The sequence below is a fragment of the Porites lutea genome, chromosome 4 (genome assembly GCF_958299795.1).
Source record: "Porites lutea chromosome 4, jaPorLute2.1, whole genome shotgun sequence".
Classification (NCBI taxonomy): Eukaryota; Metazoa; Cnidaria; class Anthozoa; order Scleractinia; family Poritidae; genus Porites; species Porites lutea.
Window position 1 is genome coordinate 41,549,823 of NC_133204.1, and position 17,316 is coordinate 41,567,138.

At 39.8% G+C, this 17,316-nt stretch overlaps 1 protein-coding gene across 1 annotated transcript in view; it reads left to right on the top strand.

Moving 5' to 3' along the window:
- The window catches only part of LOC140934692 (protein-glutamine gamma-glutamyltransferase 4-like), a 17,014-nt gene extending 112 nt beyond the window's left edge, over positions 1 to 16,902 (top strand). The window contains exons 1-17 of the mRNA XM_073384273.1: positions 1 to 25; positions 964 to 1,014; positions 1,648 to 1,698; positions 2,846 to 2,887; positions 5,007 to 5,134; positions 5,242 to 5,424; positions 6,412 to 6,672; positions 7,164 to 7,282; positions 7,788 to 7,895; positions 9,663 to 9,843; positions 10,623 to 10,758; positions 11,092 to 11,195; positions 11,658 to 11,903; positions 13,231 to 13,518; positions 13,860 to 14,026; positions 14,563 to 14,705; positions 15,643 to 16,902. The exon at positions 1 to 25 is cut by the window's left edge and continues 112 nt beyond it. Of these exons, the coding sequence (XP_073240374.1) occupies positions 1 to 25; positions 964 to 1,014; positions 1,648 to 1,698; positions 2,846 to 2,887; positions 5,007 to 5,134; positions 5,242 to 5,424; positions 6,412 to 6,672; positions 7,164 to 7,282; positions 7,788 to 7,895; positions 9,663 to 9,843; positions 10,623 to 10,758; positions 11,092 to 11,195; positions 11,658 to 11,903; positions 13,231 to 13,518; positions 13,860 to 14,026; positions 14,563 to 14,705; positions 15,643 to 15,787 (2,378 nt within the window). The 3' untranslated portion in view covers positions 15,788 to 16,902. The remainder of the gene's footprint in view (positions 26 to 963; positions 1,015 to 1,647; positions 1,699 to 2,845; positions 2,888 to 5,006; positions 5,135 to 5,241; positions 5,425 to 6,411; positions 6,673 to 7,163; positions 7,283 to 7,787; positions 7,896 to 9,662; positions 9,844 to 10,622; positions 10,759 to 11,091; positions 11,196 to 11,657; positions 11,904 to 13,230; positions 13,519 to 13,859; positions 14,027 to 14,562; positions 14,706 to 15,642) is intronic.
- The last annotated feature ends 414 nt before the right edge of the window (positions 16,903 to 17,316 follow it).

Here is a 17,316-nt window from a genome sequence, read left to right on the forward strand (position 1 = left end):
CGTTTCTTCGTTTGTGGTTTGTGAAGTAAGGGACACAGCAGCGCGAAAGCTGAACCAAGGCCAAACCCGCAAAACGATGGGGGATGGGGCGTTTGGAGAAGACCGCCAGCTACGCAGGCTTTCTTACGTCCCTTGATGGACGTAGCATAGAGCTTTGTCCAGGGAAAAAGTCCAGTCCAGCTAAGAATAAGCCAGGAGGCTGAGACTACAAGTTACTTGCTTTAGAATGCGAGGGGCCTGTTTCAGTCAGTTGCAGGGCTAGAGCGAGAAAGCATGCTTTCTCCGTCTAGCCCTGCGGCTAACTGAGCTTTTCTTCGCTCGATCCCAGTTAAACATGCTCGACTTTTCCGAGAAAGTTTGAAAAACATTTTAACTCTTCTCTCCTAGCTACTTTCGATGGCAACGCTCGGTCACCGTGAATTGAGAATTGTTCAGTAGTTTTTTGTTTGTTGTTTTTTCTGTTTTGAGTCTAAAGGTTTTTTCTCTCTTTCGAGAATTTCAGAACACCTAAGAGAAAGCATCCAGGAAACCTAGAAAAGCCTGATTACAAAGTCTACAAGCTTTGAAAAAGCAGTCTTTAACATGATTCTATACAAAAACTTGCCGAAGAAAACAGCCGACATTTCAGGATGCCACCATTGGTTTCCCGCGCAATGACGTCTGAGCAACGAGCGCAGAAATTGCATTCTGCACTACCCATATCTGGGTAGTGCATCTGATTAGTTGTGCCGCGAAGTGAATTTGCCTCAACCAATAAGAAGCACTAGCCAGATCTGAGTAGTGACCCGTCATCAGTATGAAACTTCTTCAGTCGCTCCTTAGAAGATATTTCGAGCGGTAACTAGTGGTAGGGTCGCGAAATGTCGCTTTTTTGTTAGGCTATGGAATTGGTAGGTGACGACACGACAAATGACAACATGACAATTCACTAATGACTTTCTTGTTTTTCATTCATTGTTTCAGAAAGACGCACGAGACACGAGTTGAGCCTGAGGGACAGCCGGTCACTTTGCGGTAAGTATATATTGAGCCTCTCATCCCCCTCCTGCTACAGAGCGGCGGATACTGTACCAAACAAAGTTTCCTTTAATGTCCCGCGTGGATATACGAAGTTCCTCTTCGAGTGTTGAGATATTTTTCAACACGAGAAGAGAATCTCCAAACGCGGTGCGTGTAATGTTCTATTTATGATCTTTTGTTAATAAGTAAATTGTTGTTGTTATTTTGTTGTTGTGTGAACACCAAAGAAATACCAAAGCCCTTTTTTTCTTTTCTTTTTTTTCGTTGTTTGCTTCTTCTTTTTTTGCTGCGATTTATCATGTAACCATTACAACGGTGATCTTTTCACGAGTAAACTGTCTTGTTTTTGCGCAAAAGCTCACCGGGCATGATAAATAAAGACCAATGCTATTTCACTCAAGTAAAATAACACATTATTTTACTTGAGTATTAAAAATTTTAAACTTTACCATTGCTATAGTAGTTATCATAACCCAAGGTTGAATTTCGCAACGATTGGAATTAAGCTGTCCCTAAAAAAAGAAAAAGAAAAGAAAGGAAAATACCTCCCCCAACCTGCCCGGAAATAAAAAAGATCCTTGATAGCTTGATATGTAAGTGTATTTCTTTTCACTAATTTTATAACAGGAATGATCAAATAGAGCCTGCACCGACAAGAGATTTGCCGAAGCCACCAAAGTACGTAAGCGCCGAGTATCTATCATTAGACAAGTTACATACATACATAAACTTCATTTTTCCTCGAGTTAAAGAGGAAAGGTTACGGAAAGTTAATTGAAAATAATACTACGTACAAAAACGTTAACGTAATTACGCTATATACAAAAACGTTAACGTTAGAGCGGTTTTCATTTGAGTGTCGAAAAGTAATTGGTTTTGCACTTTCTACACGATGCGATTGGCTTAAAAGATTCGCGCCACCTTTTCATCCAATCAGAAGTAAAACCAAAGCCAATGGTGACGCGCTCGCATGCATTTTCCCGCGCTTTGCGTCAGCCACATGTAATTACTTCGAGTTTTGATTGGTTCAATGTATTGTCTGTGTCCTATGTGATTGGCCAGAGTAATTACTTTGGTTTTGGTTTTACGACACTCAAACGAAAACCACTCTATTATGTTAGTTGCAATACACTTACGACTTAACTATGCCACTGCTGGGGAGCTCAAGCGATGTAGTACAGCAAAAAGGGTGAGAGTTGCTTTTTTTCGTTTCCATCGTCGTCGTGGTTGCTCTACTAGGGAGCTTTAACAACGACGACAGCGACGGGCACAAGAACGTCAAAAAGCAATTGGTAAGATCAGCAAGAAAGCAACTTCACTTGAACATTTCGTTGCTGTCACTGCACCACTACGACGTGAATTTCCCTTAAACTACGTTTTATGGAGGGCGTAAACACAACCCTACAAATTTCTTTTTCTCTCTCTGAACTTAAGTGTGGTCACCTACATTTGAGATTTTAACGCGAGTCGGAATATTCGCGACGAAGTATAAAGCAAAGTCTTGTAAGTAGTGACGTTTTCGCTTCGGCGCCTTCGTGGTTGCTAAAGCTCTCTCTATATAAGGAAACTCAAGGCGGCAAAAAGGTAACTCAGAAGATAACCACCATGCAAAACGGCGCTTGAAGAGCAGAGAAGAAAAAGCTAATTCTTTTTGGATGCCTTACAACAATTTCTACATTTTGCAACAGCATGACCATATCTGTGCCATTTTGCGAACAAGAAGTAAACAAGCAGTTAATATTTCTTTCTGCGTTAATAAGACCGAGTACAGAGGAGGAAGATGGCGGTCTCTTATCCAATTTTTTTTTTTTTTTTTTTTTTTCAGGAACGCTGAACTTTCGCCGCCTGCCCGGTTACAGCAAGCCGAGTATGTATTATTACGTATTTCTTCACTAAAAATTTCTCACAATGCATAAGATACTGTGGCTGTCAGGCCTAGGCCAAACGTCGAACTTTTCATGAGACGGACAAATTAAACTCTGCCTTGGGTCCACCCAAATTAAGTTAAGATCGTCTGTTAGGTCAAACGTCGAACTTAGGTCGCGTCGAACCAATCAACTGTATAAGACCAAAAAACAATTTTAACCTGCCATGCCAGTAATACATTTTCTCTCTAACGAGGCTAAATATACATTATCATACAAAATTTTAATTTGTCCATTCAGTTCGTTGCATGTGAAGATCAACGTATGTCCCGGAAGCAGACGTACGGATAGAACGTGTTGGACGATCCAAACTCATTCAGACGAACTTAACTGAGCCAGACGTCGAACTTTTCATAAACATACCGTAAAATTCCGAAAATAAGCCCCGGGGCTTATATTTTTCAAAGGCCCTTTTTGAAATTTGCGTTTCAAAATCGATTGAGCTAGCCTTATGGTTGAAAGTAAATTTATCATTTTGGCTTTGTTTTACTTTGTATTCAGGAGGGCAATTTTCCAAGTACAAGCCCCCGGGGGGCTTATATTTGGAGGGCGATTTAACGGAGGGTTTTTTGCGTTACCGGTTTGGGGGGCTTATACATGGAGGGGCTTATTTTCGGAATTTTTCGGTAACTCACTGAGTTTTCGCTCGTCTCATAAAAAGTTCGACGTTTGGCCTAGGCCTCCGCCAGTCTGATCAACTATTTTGGAATTGTTGGAATTTACTCTCCTTTCCAACAAAGTAAAAAGTGGGTCTGAGTTTGAGTCACACTGGCCAGTTTTAATATCAGCAGAAAAAAACAATGTCAGTAGAAATCTTTTTTGTTTGGAATCCTTCGAATCGCCTCGGAGTTTTAAGAAAAGGCGACGGGTCAATTTCGGAAACTTTTCAGGTAACTTCAAGATCGAGACTACCCGGTGAAAGGCTTATGTCCTGGTTAAAGAAATCTTATGTCCTCCTTAACACGTCAATTTTCATTTAGCTTATATATTAAGAAATATTAAAGGTAAAATACAAAAAAGGGAAAAACTTGACATTTGTCAGCTATCTTGACTCTTAGCCTGTGTACAACCACTCTCAGAAAAAATCAAAGAAGGGGCCCCCTCTCCGATTTTATCTGAAGGCTGAAGGGAGGGGTTGGGCTAGGGACTCCATGTGCGACCAACTCTCGTAAGCGACCATCTATACAAAAAAACAAAACTTTTTCCCAGTCAAACTTGCAGTTGGATCCTCTGATAAACGGCTACCACTCGTACTTTGCTGCCGCGATCATTTCCTGTCATTTTGGGGGTTAATTACAGTTTTCTATCAATTTTGCTTTTTTTTCCTAACCGTCTTGTAAGCGACTATTTGACAATGGTATGATCTTTATGTTCCCTGTATGTGCTGTGCTTCTCAGATAATACAAAAAAACGCACTTTTATTTGAGTATCAAGGTATTTAGCACGCAAGTACTAATTGGGGACACTATTTTTACGTCTCCAACTGGAGACGGGACCGCCATTTTACGTGGTCATCAAAGGGCGTACCTTCATTTCTCAGTTATTTTAAGACCCTTAGGCTTGGTCCGGCCCCAGGAATCGAACCCGCGACCTCCCGCTCTGCGCCAAGTCAAGCGCTTTACCGACTGAGCTGGTGATAACACGGAGCTACCGCATATCGTAACTCTTCGAAAAAGCGCAGCTTTCGGGACCTCTTACTCGGAAGAGACTCTATGTAGTTCGATTCTCGTAAGTTTAAACCTCCTGTAAGCAACTAAAACTGATCTTTATTAACTATATATATAATAATAATTGATTATAAATCAGCGTTCGTCTTATTCTACAAGCATGACATCTGCACGAAAACGAGACTAAAGAAAACGAAAACGAGTCCAATGGAGTCCAATTTCCTGCGGCCGAGATGCCCCTGATAAAATTAATAGGGGCGGCTAATCGGCAGTAGCCCGTGATAGCTCGAAAATTTCTGCCTTTGTACCACAGGAACACCAGATTTGGATGCGTTCTGAAGAACGTGACAACTGCAGAACAAAATCCTATTTGCTTTTTTTACTTCATTGGCAGCGGGGGAAAGTCAAAACTTGGTGAAGGCTTAGAGGGGAGAATAAATACAATTTCCGATGAGGAGTTCCGAGAGCGAAATGGTGCACTACGAATTCAGCAGGAAACGGACGAAAAAGGTACTATATTAAGTCTGCCTTAATCACTGGACCGGCCACTATGCTCACTTAGGCCCGGGTCAAACACTGTATTTTACATGAGACCTAAGGCTTGGAAACAAACAATTTATTTTCTACAGCAACCAAGTTAATAACCAAAGCAATAAACTTCCATCATGAAAAAAACAGAGAGGCCCACAGAACAGATGATTACGAGATACAGGAGCTGATTATCAGGAGAGGACAGACTTTCAATATCACTGTGACGTTTAACAGGGAATACAATCCACAGGATGATGTCATTATTGTACAATTTGTCACAGGTATTCAGACTGAATTGTTTGCTTTAGTTAATTTTCAGAATAACATATTATCCGGCGTCCGTTTGGGTATTACATTATAGTTCGGAAGGAAATGGCAATAATGAACAACCCTGGGGACTCCAGACAAAAATTGACTGATTGCACAAGATTAAGATGGCGGAATAGAGCTTAGGCAGTGCAAATTCAAATCGCGTTGTAGGTGATATTCTATCACTGCCGTCCCTATTATTAGAGAGATTAAGAGTCACGTTTACGGCAAACGGCAAACGTCAGATTCAAGTTGAAAATTTGTCAAAATAGAAGTGAGAAGAGAAAAACTGTCCACAACAATTCTTATGGATGAAACTGGCGTGAGACCACTTAATTTTGGGTGGAAGTAATAAACAGTAAACGGCAGTTAAGGAGGAAACTTGATCACGTGGTACAAATTCACGTTTGCCGTTTGGCGTAAACGTGAATCTTAATCTATCTATTGTCCCTGATATCACTGTTTCAGACTGCTTACGTGATTTATTATTGTTTTTAATAATTATAATAATAATAATAATAATAATAATGAGAAAATGAAATAATCAGCATGTCACGAGCGTGGGACAAAGAAAAAATCTGAGTCCCCGAAAGGATTCGAACCTATGACCTCCCAAACAGTGGGCGGGCGCTCTATCCACTTGAGCTATGGAGAATTCATGGAGAGCGACGCCATATACTAGGTTCATATTTATTGATTTCATGCCCAAATATCAATCCAAAAAAAATTTTTTTTCACCTGCGCATTACATAAATTCCTCAAATCCTACTTACAAATCCTATTCAAAAGACTACATTGATGCCTATATTCTAATTCTAAAAATTCTAAAAACATGAGTAATTATTCCTTAAAATCCTATTTACAAATCTTACTGAATGATTTATAAAAATGATAGAAATAATAAATTAGCTAGAAAACGCCTTCTGCAACAAAAGTCGTACTGATTTATTTATTAAAAGGGAATAGGCCCCAAGAAAGCAAGGGATCAATCATGCGCGTGGCAATCCAAGACGAACTCATACCTGCCAAGTGGGGAATGCAAGTAAAGGAAACCAAGGGAAATGACGTCAGCCTGTCAATCATGTCTGCATCTAAAGCCATCATTGGTCAGTATGAACTTTTCGTGGAAACAAAAAGCAAAGACTCATCTGGAGAAATAGCAATGTCTCGCTACCAGGACAAGAAACCGATTTATATTTTGTTCAATGCATGGTGTCAAGGTAAGGATTTTTAATAGCCCTTATTTTCGAGTTGCCCCAAGCCTCTGGTTGCAAAGCGAGAGTAAGTGCAAAGCATCGATATAAAAATGAGTTTTCATTATCGTGCAAATAAAACTCATGTTACGACAGAAATTTTACATTATACATTGTGAAGTCTGCTCTGGAAGAAATTAAGATTAAATAACTATTACACTAAGACTTTTGAGTAACCAAGTGAAGGTAAAGAAACTTCTGCAAGATCAAGCAGCTAATGTAGAATTCATATCGTTAGGAATTGGGAAGAAAGACAGCCTTTTAAATTTCTTTCTTGACAAAACAACCTTCCACTCGATTTGTCTACATGATCGGTTTACATATGGATTCATGTTACCGCCAATGTTATGGCAAAAGAAAATGAAAGACACATGACACATAGGTTGTCACTCTTGTAAAACAAGAACAGTGGGCTCTTAACTGTTTTTATGACATTCTTTTCTCATCCGGCACTGCAGAAGATGCAGTTTACATGGAAAGTGATGAACATCGCAAAGAATACGTGCTGGAGGACTTTGGTTACATATGGAAAGGTGTCAGTTGCGATGTTTCTCCATCACCTTGGGCATTTGACCAGGTACAGGTTAACTAAGGTTGCCTACCGACTGACTCGCTACCCATTCTATCATTCTACTTATGGCACTTCACGCCTAATGCTTACTCGGCTGATATCGTAACTAAAATGTGACCAACTCACCTCTGTAAACATGGCACTCGAGCTGTCAGATCTAATGGCGCGCACATCGTGACTTTTACAGTCTCCTCGATCCCCTAAAGCTCTTTTCTCTTTTTAAATGATTAACAGCTTGATCTGAGTATACTTTATTTTGTGTGTATATTAAGTTACTGAATATACGTTTGGGTGGTTTGCTAGGTACTGAGGAGGTTAGAGTCGCACTCACCGCTTTGCTGCCCCTCTTTTCATACCTCTTTCGTGCTTAGCAACTACTAGACTTGCATACACCCATTTAACAACTAGATTGTATGCAGGATTGGATCCACATGAACTGGCTCCACACATGTACAGGCAGACTGAGTTCAAGCAAGCAAGTTTAACTGATTTATTTTTTTCTTATTCTCAGTTTGAGGACGTCGCTTTATACTCAGCTCTGTGGCTGCTGGATAAAGCTAAACTTTTCAGTCACAACAGGACCAGTCCAGTAGAGATATCACGAACCATATCAGCCATGGTAAGTTGGTGGTGACAACTTTTCCGAAGTTTTTTTTTTTTTTTTTTTTTTTAACAGATAGAATTGCCACGTTCAGGCAAACCGTAATCGGCTGCTTTACCGTTTGCTATCCGTAAATATCGCCGGCTTTTTTAGCTTTTATTTCTTGCGCATATATCCCAGTTGGACAAGAAAAGCAGCCTCATGCAATCCAGCGAAGGGGCACATTCATCTTCAGTGTCCATCTAGTTGACTTTCCCTAATCTGAAACTGCGTTTAACGCACTTTCTTCGATTCTTTTATATGCATGAATGAAAAAGAGCATACACGATCCCTAACATATCCGACTTAACAATTTTTTAAAAAAAATCAGTTTTTACTCTCTTTTTTCATGAACGTGAAAACTACAACCTTTACACACTTAAAACGACAAACGTGAAAATGATGCACATCTATCCTCTGATCACTGTTTTGTTTACTGCTCGTGTTAACTAGGAATCTGATTTCTCTAATATCTTTTAATAACGCCCGTTTATATAGTCGATTTTTAATACATTTTTTTATACGATTTTATGGCGATTTTAAGATTAAAAATCGTATATGTGAATAGAGAGTCTCGAGCTGAACCCCGGGCAGAGATGACCAGATGATCAATTTTCCTCATTTTTCTCGTTTACAAGAACCAAACTGCACAGCAAAAGCCAAGAGACCCAAGATAGTTTCTCGCAATTTCTCTCCCAGAATATACGGTGGAACGCCGTTCTACGGACACCCGCTTAATACGGACACCCGCTTTATATGGACACTTTCTTTTGTCCCGACAAAAAGTTCATATATTTTCTCAAAAATTAGCCCTCTTTATACGGACACCTGTTAACACGGACAACGGACACTTTTCTGGGTCCCGAGTCACAAACTCTCATATATTGTCAACCCCGCTTTACGGACACTGGTTATCTGCACACTGTCTATTTTCAATGTCACAATTATGTGATAATTGTAGACATTGTACCCTGTTCAAATAATGACAGATTTTTACGGGTAAATAAAATTTTATTACAGTACCAAAAAAAAACACAGTAACAAAGTAGCGTGACACATTTGATTTTGAACAGTCTGTCTTTCCTCCGGTGTTTGACTCTTGTAGTACGTTTAGTTTTTTAATAACGTTTTCTGCCTCCTGTTACACACGTTTCACTTCCCTGGCTTTTTGTTGCAGTCATTGCTCTTAAAGTAAAGTCACAGACTTTTTTAAAAGAATCCACTGTCGTGCCTGTTTTAATAACAATACTACAATACTTAAAAGATTTTACTCTGAGACTATGATAAATGATCGTGAGGTTTTTTTAGGATGAACTTGTTACTGTTACAGTTAAGAAATTAAACAAAGTTTTCTCGTAAAGCTGTCTGGTTTGGTCTTTATATCGATAAAACATGTGTTCCTGACGTTTTTTCTGAGAGCTCGCTTAATACGGACACCCGGATAGTACGGACACTATGGCACGGTCCCCTTGGTGTCCGTATTAACCGGGTTCCATTGTAGCTAATACATAGTGTCAAAGTGCGGTTAGCAATTTGAAGAAACAACGAATTCGGAGAACAAATGGCAATGAAACCGCCGCAAGTTTTTACAAGCGGTTTGAAGTTGCTCATTTTAAACTCGCATAAGTAAAAAGCCAGCAACAGTTGAACGAATTCCCACCCCTAAAAACAGTTATAAAAACGTATCGGCTTTATAACTCTTTTTGACTGATAATCTGTCTCTTATTAATACGCTTTCTTGTCTAGTCCAACTCAAATAACGCAGATGGTGGGGTGCTGTCAGGACGTTGGTCCAACGAGTACCCAGAAGGCACCACAAATCCCTTGGATTGGACCGGAAGTGGGCCTATTCTGGAAGAATTCTGGACAACAAAGAAAACTGTAAAATATGGACAATGTTGGGTGTTCTCCGGTCTTGTCACAACATGTAAGTCGATGAATTAAAAGAAGTAATTATCCTGCCCGCTTGCATAAAGAGCCGGCTAGCATTTACTTTTTGGTTGTCAGGCGACTTTGATTGAGTTTACATGACGCGGTTATATTCCCGGGATGTAAGTAGGATATTTGCGGCGGGTGACCCACCCAGTTTCTAAGCGCGCCCGACACGACTTAGTGTCAGTGGGAAACCGTTACTCTTTCAATCAAAACTCTAAGTAAAAACTGAAATTCAGGGTGCTTTTAAAATAAAAGAGGCACTATCGGCTTTAATTATTTTTACCTTCCAAGAGGTTTTTTGTTGTTTTTGTGTCAGACGCCAAAAAGTGATAAAGAAGAACCCTGATTCAAGGGCAATCTTATGGGGTGCGCCATGGCGCGTTCTGTCAGTCTGTCCAACCTCGGAGACTTATTAAGTCGACTGCCCCCTGTGGTTCTCTAAGGTCGCGTTCTCTTTAATCAGAGGCGGATCTAGAGGGAGGGTACAGGGGGTTCGCACCCTCCCCCCCCCCCCCCCCCCCACCCTGAGATGACCTGCGGCTTTCTAATTCAACTGGTATTCTGTATTAAAATTTGTTTACGTCACCATGCAGTCAGGTACGCAATTTTTCAGTGGTGCACCTTCTCCTAAGAAACATCCCGATCCGCCCTTGTTAATTAAAACTTGGGCATAACGCTTAATTTCTGATGAAATCAGATTACAGAATTTTGTAAGAGTTATGATTAAGCCTATTATATTTAAAGTTTTGTTGATTATGTATTGCGTTATAGTAATGAGAGCGTTAGGCATCCCGACCAGAAGCGTTACAAACTTTGACTCAGCCCATGACACAGATGCAAGCATGACAATTGACTATCATTTTGACGAGGAAGGAGACATGATAGATAAGATGAATGACTCCGTGTGGTAAGTATAACTGCAGTACTGCCATCTAGTAATTTACATTATGCCTAACGAAGTTTCTTCAACCTTAAAGATTGAATAAATTACGTTTGTAGATTTGAAGTACTGCCAGTCTTATTAAATCGACGCCGTTGCCATTAGCTGTTAACAGCGAGCCCTTGGAGGAAATTGATTTCATATCTGGACATAGTAAAAAGTACTGATCATTGTAATATTTAAATTTCGGTTTTTTAACGTTTATATTTGTGTTAGATAGAAAAAAGCTTTTAGTTAATATGCCGGGAAGTTTGTATTATCTTATTATCTATAAATCTGCTATTGTGCCTTATATTGAAGGAACTTCCACGTGTGGAACGAGTCATGGTTCAGACGTCCCGATCTACCTCTTGGTCATGATGGATGGCAAGTCTATGATGCCACGCCCCAAGAAACCAGCCAAGGTTGGGCAAGCCTTATGCTGTAATGTTTTATCAAGACCTTTGCTTTTTTGCCATTGCTGCAGTTAATTAGCAATAACATGCAGCCTTCGTGCTTTATTTTATTCCGAACCTAAGTTAGCAGTCAATAAACCGCCTGCAAGGCCAGCAAAGAAAATTTCCGACAGATCTTACTTGAACAGACCTCGTTTACGTTCACCCAGGTATAATCGTTTTTGTAACGTGTCTAATTTTTTAGTCCTTACCTCGTTAAAACTTTCCTATGGCTCTGTTGTTGTAAACACAGTTTTTCATACTACTTATTGACAATGACTATCCATGGTTCACTAAGCCACCATAAGCCAAAAATCTGAAGCGTAGTGATTAAAGAATAAGGAGCACGAAGTCTATATAAATGACAATTTTTTGATACAGAAATTGATTGATTTGCCATAATATTTGGTATATAATTTCTCTCTCGTCCAGGTGTTTTCCGTTGTGGACCAGCGTCTGTCAAAGCGGTCAAAAAAGGAGAGGTATACCTCCCTTACGACACAGGCTTCGTGTTTGCTGAAGTGAATGGTGATCGTGTTTACTGGGATGTTAACAAAGAGGACGGTTCTATGAAACCCACCAACGTGAGCAAGAAAAGTATTGGCTCTTTCGTTAGCACAAAAGCTGTGGGCAGCAACTCAAGAGATGACATAACCCAGGAATACAAATTTCCAGAAGGCTAGAACAGTCACTTCGTTTGCTTTCTTATATTTAAAGCTTTCTTTCTGTGCTGCTTCCAGGCTCCGAACTGAGAGAAGTGGGCGAATTCAGGGATGAGATCGCCCCGCTCTAGTTAAGATGGCCTCTCTTCGCTTATGAGTCTTTGTTTTAGTTCAATATAAAGGGAATCCCTCTGCACTTCTCCCCTGGTTTCAGCACTAAATGGTATATAATTTTGTAGTGGTGTAACGATCAATCGAATTCTCGATTAATCGCGATATGACCGTTCGGTTCGATTCACGATTCTTTGCTTCCACATTTCGATTTTGCTTCGATTTTTGCATATCTTTTCCAGGGTGCCCTCGGTGAGTTATTATATTGTAAAATCAGAAACCAGAACTCTTCAAAATGTGCGTTTTTGATTGACGAGCAAAGACGATAGCAGTTCGTGCGCCATTTTGTGTTGCCTGGTAAAAATGCTGTCCTTTTAATCAACCACTCCTTGAGAATTTCCAAATGAGGCAAACCATCTTTTGTCAGGTTCTCAAACATGACGACGGACCAAGCAATTGTGAATCCTCCTGTCCCTGTTACTATCTCAAATTGAGGGTTTAGGGTTGCATGTTGTTAACATTACACCTTATGTTATAAGAATTAAGAAACATTAACATGATCGAAATCGAAAGACAATAATCGAAATCGAATTGAATCGCAAGGAATATGAATCGTTACACCCCTATAACTTTGTAATATCGTGACTTCAAGGTAGTGTTTAAAGTTAACATATTTAAGAAATCTAAGAGAATGTTTTCAGTTCTTAGATCTCTTTACGTCAAACACTCCATCCAAAATCGTCTTCAGGAGCGAGAAACTTCCAGCTACTCATGTCAGGGCGTTTATGTCAACCAGTTTATTTTTAGAACGATTTGGGCGCGAATTTGGAATATCTTTTAAGTTCCACCAGTCAGCAAACGGCCAACAGGCGAAACAAAAATTATTGGTGACCATTAAATTTTAATGACTTTACTAGGTTTTCCCTTTGATATCTTACTTTCGAATGCGCTGAAAGATACGTTTCATTTTACCCTTCGAATGTTCTCAAAGCAGGAGCGCGCGTTTCATTTTCGCTGGAAAAAGCACTCGAAATGTATCTTAAAGTAAATCGATCCGTGTAAACGCTGTGACATAGGGCTAGTAGGAGATTGCAGGCTCCTGGGTTATGGGCACCAGGATTAAAAAGAAAGAAATGTGAAGGACAGACCTTCGTTTCAGTCATAGGCCCCTTATTTAGTAACAAAGCTCAAGAATTTTTTAAACTTAATATTTCTTCGTCTAATTATTTCAGGAACTGACGAAGAGCGAAAAGCTGTGCATCTTGCATTTCAGTTCAGTAGTCGTGCTGAGCACGAACTATACGACACTAGCGTGGTTGAAGATGTCCAATTTCGATTGGAGACTGAGGACCGTATAAATCCGGGTCAAAGTTTTGAAGTTACAGTTGTGGTCGAAAACAAGTCAGAAGTAACCAGAGAAATCAAAGTCAACTTGGCAGCTGTCTTAGACTTTTACACTGGAGTTCCTGCTAAAAAAATGAAAACATACAAGCTCAAATTTCTTTTAAACTCAAACGCAGGTAAAGCACAAATAGAATTGTCGGTTCGTCTTGCTTAGAATCATAATGTTATGAACCAAAGCAAATTTGTATGGAGTCTTCAGAAGGGCAAAAATCTCAGAAATGCTAGAAATGCTAGTTTTTGGCAAATCCTGGCAAATAGGCCTTTTAGATGTTGTTCTTTTAGAATATCCTGACAAATCTCATAATTTGACCAATTTAATTTTTATGACGTCATCACTCTAGAACACCATTTGCATTAGCACTGGTATAAGCATTAGTATTAGCGTTAGTGTTATTGATAGTGTTAGTGTTAGTTTCAGTATTAGCATTAGTATTTATTATCTATGTTATTTATCTAGAGCAAAGGTTGAGTCTAACAATTGAGCCCAGTGACTACATCACGCCAAAGGCGACTGTGGGCGATTCTTATGTCCAGCTATATTTGAAAGGTGTGGTACCTGAAACAGGCCAATCCTTTGTTGATCAGAAAATGGTGGGATTCACGAAGCAAAAGATACACATTGAGGTGAGTTTTTCCTTTATGTCATCTTAGCACCTTAGTGACTCTTCCGCCGCCGTCGCCGTCGCCGTCGTGATATCGTAGCTGCTCCCTAATGAGAGGGAAGATGAGAGAAAAACAATGCAATACGCCCCGCCCTCCTCCGCCCAATTTCCCAATACCCCCCCCCCCCCCCCTTATTTTCTCTTCCTCCCCTAATCCTTTCGACGCCTGCCACGCACGCCAATAGGTCATTTGCACGATAGCGTCATTTTATTACTACGTGGCGTCATTTTAATCACTACGACCAGAATCCTTCAGGGTATTGCTTTCTTGTGCAAATTAAGGCTTTTGTTATTTGAACCTCACTAAGACTACCAAATTTAAATGTGAAAGGAAAACGAAATGAATTCTGGTCTTGGTAGTAAAAATACGTCATCGTTCAAATGGCCTGTTTCATCCAGTTCTCTTATACGTCCTCTAGTACAAAACGACAATTCTATCTCATAAAAGATATTCATATTATTAAATATTTCCCATTGATTTATTATTTTCCCACTCAGCCATCTGCAAAGAGTGCAAAAGTTGGTGATGAAGTTGAATTGACTGGAATTTTCAAGAATCCTTTACCAGTGCCCCTTACAAAAGGACACTTTCTTGTACAAGCTACTCGCATGAAACCACGCACAATACGTATCGATTGCAAGTAAGTAGTGTAAATGTACGTTCCCGAACGCGCACAAAACACGTGAATGTTTTATCGATTTGGTACCATGTTGATACTTCTTCCGGTTTGAATTCGACCTTCGTGAGAATTTCTTTTTAATTCTACAAGTAGTCCCTTTCATTATATTGCTGAACTCGCGCGCGAGTTGGCATGATGAAGCTAATCCCGTGTTCTGATTGGCTGCCCAAATGGGCAAGATGGACACATCTTCCAAGAAATGGATTTCCAGCGTCGCTCTCACAAAAAATTATTTCTTTTGGCCATATAGTAAAAATCCTGGTGGGGAAGCACTATAAGCCATACTGATGATCCCTTTTCTGTCGCCAGATCTAATGCTCGCTGAGTCTTTCTTGGTGCCATCTCCTTAATACCCTCTGCCCTGTGTTCGAGTGCCTTTAATTTTTCACTTCTTACTTCCCGTTGTGCTAGTTTTGTGAGGGAATTCCTCAGGTAACTGATATGACTGAGATACAATTTGTTCAACAAGGGGCTTTGTTACTTTGACATTCGAAGCATATTCGCCCCTTGCTTCAAGGGACGGAATATGTTCCTATCCAGCTGATTACACTTGCCTCAGTAGTCGCAGGAATGAGCATATGAGATATTGCATTCTCTAATGGCTCTAAAAGATCTTGAATGTCAGGCAAAGTTCTTAAAAAGTACGTCCATCGATGTCTCAAGCCAAAGGTGTAGGCTGCGTAGCACGCTTGTGGTTGAGATAGAGCAAATTCAGCTAACTTAGCTATGTCATTGATCCAATTGGTCACCTTTCTTCTTCTTCTTCTTCTTCTTCTTCTTCTTCTTCTTCTTCTTCTTATTATTATTATTATTATTATTATTGTCATCATTAATAAAATAATAAATAAATTGAAATAAAAAATCGTAGCGATCAAAAAATTCTTTTTTCCTGTGATAGGGGACCAGTCGAAGTAAACAAAGATGCCAGTTTCTCTGCCAAGTTCACCGTAGCAAGGAAAGGAGTTCATCGCATTTCCGCTCGTTTTAACTCCACTGAACTAAAGGATGTTCCTGGGGATTGTGTGATACTTGATTCAGATTAAGACACTTACTGCTTATGATAACGTCGAGTTGACAGCAAAGGCTTGTTTTCAAGCTATATAATCTGCATAACGGGTATTTTTGCCCTAATGTGAACGAGGACCAAGATCTTAAATAGACGATGCAATAACTGTGATATTTCTTTAGCAAAATCACTCTTTTTCAAACGGGAATCATTTTTCCAGGCTGCACAATTTATTTTAAAAATTTTGGATTTAAATCTAGAAAGGTACAGTCGAACCTCCCGGTACGGACACCTCTGTTACGGACAGTTTTCAATGTCCCGGCAAAATTCTCATATATTTTCTTTAAAAAAAAAAACTCTATAATAGGGACTCTCTCTCATAATGCGGACAACGGACACTAAATCTCGGCCCCAGAGAGTAAATTCATATAAACTTAACCTCTTTATTACGGACACTGCGGTGATCAGGTGAATCCGGGATCCCGATCAGGTGAATCTTCACCAGGTGAATCCCGTCTCGCTGATGACGTGACAACTTTTTACTTACAGCATTGCGCTGTAGCTCGTTTCGTTTTAAAGCAGTGATTTGTCAACGACAGTACTGTCGCACTTTGTAGCTGAGATGTTCAATGTAGTATGCTACTGAAAGACAGTGTCTTTGTACTGTGAATTAAATTTAAATGTAATTTAAAGACGAGTGTGAGCCCGATTTTAGCTACTGAACACTTAAAACTGTAAGTGGAGTCATAAAAGTGACGTCATGGTAGTGACCTCTTTCATACGGACACCTCTCTAATACGGACACTTTGCTCTGTTCCTTCGGTGTCCGTATTAGAGAGGTTCGACAGTAAGTGCCTCTTGGTAGGCAAGGCTTGATCTTGTCTCGCGCTCTGCACGCGATCATCACACACCCGCAGAATTCTACAGATCTCGAAGGGTGTGGAGGGGAGGTGGATAGTGGATGACACCCTCCTTGATCTGCAGAATTCTTCATATCCTACTCAGCCTCATTCAATAATTGCTAATATTTAATGTCAACATAGCAAAGGTAAGAAGTACCGCTTAACTCACAAAAGTTACTATTCTATAGCTTTCAAAAATATTTTAAGCATGAAACACGTGTATATAGAGAAGAACATAAAAGGCAACAGACAAAATACAACACCACCAAAACAAGCCATGTATGGTCAGTACCAGATGTAAAATAGACAGCGCGGATCAATTCAGATCTATCAGATATTTTTAACTTTATCCATCTGTTCAAAAAGCTTCTTACAAAAAGCTCATAACTTCTGAGTTCAATTTTGCAGCAAAGGTAAAAAAGGACGAAAATTATTTAAAAGAATGACATCGCAAGCATCAAGTTTATCAAACTGCATGACATAATGAAGATACTGTATACTATGGTTAATGCCGACGGCTATACCGGGAAATCGGAGTGTAATTAAACTTTCTCCAGGTAGCCAATGCAATCAAGTGATCACTAGATTCGTACGCAGTAGCTTTTCATATGTCTGGTGAAAAGAGAGAAGATTTGATAAAACGGAGGCTGGCGGGCACTCAAGA